Source organism: Olea europaea, chromosome 4 (assembly GCF_002742605.1).
Source record: "Olea europaea var. sylvestris chromosome 4, O_europaea_v1, whole genome shotgun sequence".
Classification (NCBI taxonomy): domain Eukaryota; kingdom Viridiplantae; phylum Streptophyta; class Magnoliopsida; order Lamiales; family Oleaceae; genus Olea; species Olea europaea.
In genome coordinates this window covers 2,362,004-2,370,310 of record NC_036240.1, presented here as the reverse complement: position 1 = coordinate 2,370,310, position 8,307 = coordinate 2,362,004, and the positions used below count along the sequence as shown (strand labels likewise).

Here is an 8,307-nt window from a genome sequence, read left to right as displayed (position 1 = left end):
AAAAAAAGTTGGCTACAAAGTAAAACATCATAATTCAAGTGGCTAACAGTGTTTTCAACAGAGAGTACTAAATTCAGACCGGTTCAAGGGAGTTAATGAAACAACACTAAGAGTAATGTATTGTGCATGTCTAAAATAATTTTGACTTGAAATTGTTTTTCATCATACTTGCATTACAAATTCAAACAATATAATGATCTGTAGCAGATAAGATCATTTTAAACCCAATACTTCCATCTGATTTGTACATTAGTGAAATGAAACAACTATACTTGCCGCATTTTGAGACACAACAGCATCAACTTATTGAGATGGTGATTATCATCCTATATGATCTTTTGAATTGTTAAATCACATCAAATTGGGAGGCACACTGCAACTATTGCTCAACTTTCAGTGATGTCTCAATACGTTGGATGAGCTTCTCCGCAGCCATTGCACCTTCCTGAAAATTGATTGATGTGAGGAGAAGAATTGGTCATTAATCCATCAACAAAATTGGCATAAAAAACTAATCACAAAAATTCATGATGCAAAATTGCGATCCAAACCAAAAATATGTGATGACGCCATATAAATTTTACAATGAACAATAACATGCTTGCAGGTTTTGTATGTAGTCCTCGACAAAAGTAGATATTCTAATGAACAAGATTTTTGCTTCTTTTTTCCTTAAAACGATTTAATAGTATCCAATTTCCCCCCTCCCAAAAATGGCACAACCCTTTTTGGTTTCGTGAGATCTCTCATTAATCATTACGAGGAACACAATACACACATACCTTCATCTCTTTTAATCACTTCGTTTGACAGAGAGGCGTGTATGGACTAGGATATCTACATACTTGGTATAGTCTGAAAGATTTAGGGCATGAAGCATACACTAGTAACTAGAAGGGTGATATTTTTTAGCACTGAAATTCATTTCAGAACAATAAAATGTTAAAAGAGAGAGACCTGGAATCAAATCAATTAATTCTAGATGGTAGAAGTCATCAACTTGTGTTTCTATTACATCAACTCAAATGCCATAATAAAAGTTCTAAGAAAATGGCTATCTCCCCTTTTATATGGTATAGATCATGGGCGAAAATAAAAAAAATTTCAAACCTTTATTGGATTTCTATTACATCTATTCAAAAGCCACGTTATAGGTGTTCTATTGCCTAAGAAGCACAGGCACGTCATTTGAATTCTTTGAAATTGTATACTTACATATCATTTCTTTACTTCTATACTTTAACTTTTCAAAAAAACATTAATTCGTTTAGCTTTGATTTTGCAGTGGTACTAACATAACTTTGTGGTGTACTATATATAACTGCCGCTAGAAAAGAAAAATGCGTACAGTGTTGTGTAACAATATTGACATGAACATACCAATAATTAAAATTCCTGATTTCATACTCCAAATTTTAGAAATCAGGACCCTCAGTTAAGTTCATGTTCTTCGCATATTAGAACTACTAAGTATATAACAATATAGGACACGCACATGGTGAGTTGGACCTCTTCTTGAGGCATGCCCAAGGAAGTGTTCCTCAAATGTGACAAATTTTAAAGATTTATAACATATAGGACTCTGCATACTGATAATTGTTCAAGGTTGGTGTCTGATAAGTATGATACACAGACACGTCACCCACTCAGGAGTACCAGTGGTTCAATCTCTCGCTTGCAAGATAATGTTGCCATAGAAGTGCTTCAAAATGTTGGACTAACTTTTGAAAAAGTTCTGTAATTACTTACAAAGCGGTCGCATGGTTTCCCGTCCTTGAACAAAATGAAAGTTGGCAAAGCCTCTATTCTATACTTGTCTGCAATGCTGTGATTCTCCTCCGTATCAATTTTCAATATTTGGATCTTATCCTTCATCAAAGCACTGACTTGTTCCAGAATAGGAACCATGAATTGGCAAGGACCACACCTACAAAATACAATAGCCAGATTAGATTGCATAAGATGCATGTTTGGCTAACCTAAAATAAATAATTTGGTCAACTTAGTAAAATAAGAGTTACTTTCAATAAAAGTAACTCTTTGTTATCCATATGTTCAGTGACAATAAGGTACTTAAAGCAAAGCTTAGCCAAACTTGAGGTAATGATTAACTCATAGCTTTATTGAAGCAGCCTAAGAAACTAAAGAGATAACCATTTAATGAAACATAAGATAATAAGCACAATACTGCTTCTCATTTACAAAGGCTAGGAATGGGAGTCGTATTAATAAAAGAGACCTTACCAAGTAGCAAAGAAGTCAACCAATACTGGTCTATCTGAATTCTCTAACACATCAACAAAAGATGATAAAGTTTGTTGTTTCGCTTCAACCTGATCATAAAAACATTAATCAGACTTAAATACAAAATTTATCAAAGTATGATACAGAGGAAGCTCAAACATTTATGGAGATATTACTAAGTCTGAAAGTCTAGTCGTAGTCCACTGCTGCTCTAAATCAAAGCTCAAAATGCGTACATAAAAAAATGAATACGGAGAAATCGGAGTCTACCGTCTAAGACAAGAAATTTCTTATATAAAACAAGGAATTATTGCATTCAAAATTTTAATATTTTATACTTGATTTCCCAATATTCGGAATTGCTCCATTTACTCAATTTTACTTAAAAAAGAGTACTGTTCCTTAAATCATAATCAGCATTCAATTCAAACTATACAGACCAAAATCAAAACATCACTAAAATGTCGATAATTTATTCCTATTTTTCACAATAATAATAATTACCAGATGAAGCGTTGGCTTGGATTTGAAGGTTTGGTTTCGAATCGTAAAACTCCGAAGTTGAGTAGGAAATTGAAGAGATGACAAGTGAGAAAGCTTTCTTAATGAATTTACAGATTTTGATGAGGCTATTGCGCCATTTCCATGAACTCCCGCCGCTACTGTTGTCGCCATTGTTACAAAGAGAGAGACAGTGAGAGAGACGAAAGAAAGGTGGAGGTAGGGCAGTGTGGGGAAGAAAGGCCAGAAGAAAAACAGAGATTAATAGGAACAGTGGAGTCACGTGACGTGAGAGCAAAGACAACTGAAAGTCAAAAAGAAAAGATTACAATGGAGGTCATCAAACTATTAACAATGTAACACGTGAGTCCTCAATCTAATCAGTAAAGGTCTTGAACATTTGTTTGGTAACACTCGAGTTCCTACTTTACAATTATACCGTTATTTCTTGGGTAAATTCTTCCGACAATTTCCAACCTTTTTTCATAAGTTTAGTATATCCCGAACATTTCAGTTATAGCATCCAACTTCTCGATCTTATAATACTACCACAAAAAATGTTCATTCTCGCATGTTATGTATGACGAATGATAACATGCTCCAAAATTTGAGAACTCTAGTCTAATTTTACCTAATTGTTATTTGAAAATAATTTACAAGTGTTTGGTGGTGATTAAATTAGATTTTTTTAATAGATTGTTATAGAATTTTTTGAAATGTGTAGCTGAAAAGTTGTAAAACCTATGAAAGGTGTGATTACTATTGATTGCTTGACTTTAATTTAGATTAAAATCGAATTTTAATCCAAACCAAACAGACTCTTAGTCTTATCTTTAATTGTATGAAAACTAATCGACGGATGATCATACCACTTAGTGTTTTCTTTTCTTTTCTTTTCTTTCCTTTTATGTTTTGATCAATTAAAGATAAAGGTAAATTTGTCCTCCAGTTTTTTTTTCCTTAAAAATTGACCTTTTAATTAAAGTGAGAGTTGTTATATTCACACCACAATAATTTTTTTATTTTTATAAAAACACTACCTGGTTGAGCCGTATTCTTTCAAAAAATACATTCTTAAACAGTGATTTAATATCATTTCAATAACGTATTCTTCAATAAAATAATATTACACATAAATCTAAAAGTTTCCTCATTTTTTAATTATTTATTCTCCATCAATCTAGTATTTCAAAATACATTCTTTTAAAATAATGTGGCTCAATCACACACTAAATATACCCCACCAATAATAGGAGATACAAGGAACGATACATAAAATAACTTTTTATTTGATTGATAATAATATAAAGCAGATGATATTTTAGCCATTTATATCATTCTCAAACTTCCTTCTTGCATACGTGTCCTACCAACTCCCCCGCCCTCAACCTCGGAAGTGCATGTTGGTTTAATTTATGCATGGTGAAATGAGACATTGGAATGGTCTTTACTCCTAAATATTCAGACAATAAAAGGGGAAGGGAAAAAAAATTAAAAATTTGATCACACTTATATCCTTAACTTTTTTCTTGATCAAATTCTTATTTTCAACATTTTATTAATCAAACAATCTTGTCATTAATTATGATTTTCTTTCAAAAATATTATTAATGTGCTTTAAAATCAAAGTCAAATATTTAATCGCATTATTATTATTATTATTATTATTATTATTATTATTATTATTATTATTATTATTATTATTATTATTATTATTATTATATTTTGCATATTCAAAAATACAATGAGCAAATGAATCTTTTTACTCAATCATAAAGAAAAATTTTAAGATAAATCATAACTGAAACAATTTGAGTTAAGGTAAAAAAAATGTTTGAGATATAAATGTCATAATGAGTAAAGTTTGTGACCTTTCACGCAATTAAAATGTAGTCTAGGGGTTAAAAAACTGTGATGTGATTATTTTAGCCTTAAAGTAAAAAGTTGATCGTCTAGTGAGGACTCAAGTGCAAGGTTGGGAATTGCCACCTAATAAAAAGGGAGAAAAAGTTTGGGGGACCTATTTGCTATATTTTTAATAACTTCAGGACACCATCTGCAAATTTCCCAAATGATAACGTACGTGGTTGTGGCGTATGGAAAAGGATAACAAAGAAGAAATTTGACGCTTAAAGAATAGAAGATACCTTACTTTAGAGTGTCTATTAAGAGATAATTTATCTGCAATATTATATATTGCTTTTCTAAGAAGTAACACGCGTAAATATACTCTCACTCGAATGGAATTTCTAATTCACGATAAAAAAAAAAAAAAAAAGAAAGTGTTCATGAGTTGTACACTGCAGCTCTTATATTGAAGATATATAAAATTATTAAGTCAAGTCGTAATTGGTACAACCCGTATAATATTATAAAGATTTTGATTAAACAAAAAAAAAAAAAAAAAAAAAGTCTATGCAAATTAGACAAATTACATTTTACCTTTACAAATTTGAACTCGTATTTAAGATCAATTTGGATTAATTGATACATTAGATTTTAAGCAATCTTTGATTTATCTGGATTCAAAGTAGTAGGATTAATCTCCAATTCATCGTGGGCAGAGTTATCTTGACCACAAGTAAGGTGGTAAGATGTGATATTGCCACCTCATCGATTGGACAGGAGATCAATCCTATTCAAAATAGATGGTCACAAATTTGATAGGAGAATAGAATTCAATATCATTCTAGGCTTGAAAATATTAGGCTTTGCGAGCCATACTTTAAGAGCATGCATTAACTAGATTAAATTTTTCATATAATCTATTGAGAGGGAAGTCGAGTCAATGAAATCTGTTTTGATATTTTAGGGCATGTTTGGCGTGACTTTTGAGAAGTCAAAAAGAATTTTGGAAACCCAAAAATGACACCTCAGCCCCTGTCACAGAGCCTGTCAAAGGCCCCTGTTTGAGCAGATTAATTGCATTAAATTTATGAAAATGCTTCTTCCAGAGCTACATCCTTGGTGCCATACGTTTTAAAAAGGAAATTTCAAGCTTGGTAGTCCAGTAATGAATCTCTTCTCTTCCAGATGATAAATAATAAACCAAAGTTTCCTTCTTAAGTACTGGTAAGTAGCCAAAGAATCCCATATCTTAGAGAAACCAAGCTGATGACTTATCCTCAATCCAGCCATATTAGCTAGTACACATTCTTCATAAAAGGCAGCTAGAGCTTTGCCTTGTCATTCCTCCACCGCTGCAAATGCAAATTTAGAAGAATCAGAATTTAACTTAAAACACACCCATGCTCGGCTTTCTCCGTAGAGATAATTCTGGAATTTTACTTCTTTTACTGAGTTATGCCATTTTACCATATCGATTTTATCAGAATTGTGCCATGTCAACTACCAAAGAAATGCTGTCAAGTGTTAATCCGGCACAATTTTGATAAAATCACTCTGATAATATAGCTTAACTCTCTTTTATTTGGTTTGGATCCTTTAGAGATAAGACCCACTCCTTCAAGTATTAAATTAGCGAGTCTGCTCTGTTTTGTCCATCCTTCGATTCATTTAGGTTCAAAAATAAAGTAATAAAAGAAATTTCAGCCATATTTTAAGCCAATATGGGCCTATGATTTTTAAACCATTTCATTAAATATTTATCTGTAACGTTTTAGTTATTATCATCTTTTATTCTTCTATAAACTGTTAATATTTTTCTATTTGAATTTTAGTTTCATTTTCGAACCAAAAAAGAAACTATCGATTTTTTCACAAAGATGCATCGAATTGCTAATCCGTTGTACGAGTTAAGAAAAAACTATTGAGGGTTAGAATCCCTCTCTCTCCTTTTTTTTTTTTTTTCCCTCGTTGAATAGATTTGTTTCTATTGGTTTGGCTAATTTCCAGGAATTTGTCACTGCCAAAGAGAAACTAGAAAGAAAGTGACATAGTAGCAGTATAGCATCATAATCATCAAGTCGCAATCAATGAGGTAAAACAATTCAAGAGTCCATTCCATGCTAATATTATTTATAAGAAATCTATTATCCATAGTAGATAATTTGGACAAATTAACATTCATATGATTACTACACTAAAATCCATCATAAATTTCTAACATGAAAGGGACAAATAATACATCAGAATTTAGTTTTGTCCTTAACCTGCTCGAATATGTCACATGTGCCCTTTATATATACCACCAAATCTTTGAGTACTGAAGCATAGCAACTCCCATTATCAAGTTCCAATTCACAAACAGCTAATATGAAGGGTTCTACCAGTTCTAACTGTCTTCTGCTTCTGCTGATTGTTTGCTTTTCGACAAGCTTTAATCTTCGATGTGCTCGTGCTGCTGATCCCACAGATGGCTTCACCTTAGTGCCATTAAGCGATGGAAATTTTGTTCTTCAAAAACCATATAATTTACCACTTGCAGATAGATATAGTGATGCAAGTGGAGTCAGAAAATTTTGGGTTTATACAAATGATAAGCCATTCCAATCTGGAAGTGGTACCAGACCCCGCACAGAAGTTCGCATTAAGGTAGGCAATGATAGACATGGACATGTGTGTTCGACATGATAAGTATCGGATACGTCAATACACGACTTTTCAAGAAATTACTGAGATGACATGTCACTGACATGTTAAAAAAATTCTTTAAAAATTTTCATTTATATAGTATAAATTTAGTTTTATATTTGTTATTATTTTTTTTGGTTGAAATCTTTTAAATATAAGTATCTATTTAATATTTACTAATAACTTTGATTTAAAAATATAAAATATTTTTAAAAAAAAATATTCATGATAGAGTTTCCGCGGAGTATCAGTATCGACACATATCGAATATGAGCACACTACTCTAGTTGAAGTATCCATGCTACAGCGAAGGTATGATACTTCAACTAAGAACATCATACTCTATATTCTGAACGATAATTCTTCTCATTCTCAATTTATGCGTAGGGCCTTGATTATTCATCTGGGATTTGGCAATTTGAAGGCTATGCATATGTTCCGAAAGGAACTTCTGGAGTAACAATAATGCAAATCCATGGTGCAAGTGAAGGAGCTACAACTTTACAGCTGAGGATTTATGATGGTGATATGAAATACTACAAATTCGACGTGGTGGCAACTGATCTTTACGATAAGTGGTTTAGATTGAATGTGATTCATGATGTCGATGAAGGAAAGATCACAGTTTTCATCAATGGAGTTAAAAAGTATGCGGTGAATGATCAAGGACCAGGAGACCTGTATTTTAAGTGTGGTGTATATGCTGCACCAGAAAATTCAAGCAAATATATGGAATCAAGATGGAAAAATATCAAAATATACAAGAAATGAGTATTAACTCTGTGGATTTATTACATTGTGATCAAGAAAAATAGCATGAAACAAAAGTATATGTAATGTATTATGTATATGAATACCCTCTATTAGTTATCTTTTGTGAATATTACATTTATATATAAGAAGTAAAAAGGTTCTTAGCACAAGCACTTTCTTTGGAAGGTTTGTCGGTTTTGTACGTTCCAAAATCCTTAGGTTTTGTGTCCGATAAGAGTCCGATATGTTCTAGATTTAGTAGAACAACAATAAACT

The 8,307-nt window shown here is 31.9% G+C and overlaps 2 protein-coding genes across 2 annotated transcripts; one reads left to right on the top strand and one right to left on the bottom strand.

Annotated features, from left to right (window-relative positions):
- Positions 1 to 8: 8 nt before the first annotated feature.
- Positions 9 to 2,981, bottom strand: LOC111393261 (thioredoxin Y1, chloroplastic-like). The gene is made up of 4 exons (XM_023018709.1): positions 2,749 to 2,981; positions 2,245 to 2,333; positions 1,750 to 1,927; positions 9 to 445 (listed from the first exon to the last, which is right to left on the bottom strand). The coding sequence occupies exons 1-4, from the start codon at positions 2,917 to 2,919 to the stop codon at positions 380 to 382; spliced, it is 504 nt and encodes a 167-aa protein (XP_022874477.1). The 5' UTR covers positions 2,920 to 2,981; the 3' UTR covers positions 9 to 379.
- A 3,853-nt stretch (positions 2,982 to 6,834) lies between these two features.
- LOC111394040 (citrate-binding protein-like) lies at positions 6,835 to 8,088 on the top strand. Its single transcript, XM_023019827.1, has 2 exons — positions 6,835 to 7,239; positions 7,666 to 8,088. Exons 1-2 carry the CDS (start codon positions 6,961 to 6,963, stop codon positions 8,047 to 8,049), a joined length of 663 nt encoding a protein of 220 aa, XP_022875595.1. The 5' UTR covers positions 6,835 to 6,960; the 3' UTR covers positions 8,050 to 8,088.
- The last annotated feature ends 219 nt before the right edge of the window (positions 8,089 to 8,307 follow it).

Coding starts and splice junctions, on each gene's coding strand:
- LOC111393261 (XM_023018709.1), bottom strand. CDS start 2,919: ATGGCGACAACAGTAGCGGCGGGAGTTCATGGAAATGGCGCAATAGCC. Junction 2,334..2,748: donor CCAAGCCAACGCTTCATCTG/GTAATTATTATT, acceptor TTTTATGATCAG/GTTGAAGCGAAACAACAAAC. Junction 1,928..2,244: donor GTTGACTTCTTTGCTACTTG/GTAAGGTCTCTT, acceptor TGTATTTTGTAG/GTGTGGTCCTTGCCAATTCA.
- LOC111394040 (XM_023019827.1), top strand. CDS start 6,961: ATGAAGGGTTCTACCAGTTCTAACTGTCTTCTGCTTCTGCTGATTGTT. Junction 7,240..7,665: donor GCACAGAAGTTCGCATTAAG/GTAGGCAATGAT, acceptor ATTTATGCGTAG/GGCCTTGATTATTCATCTGG.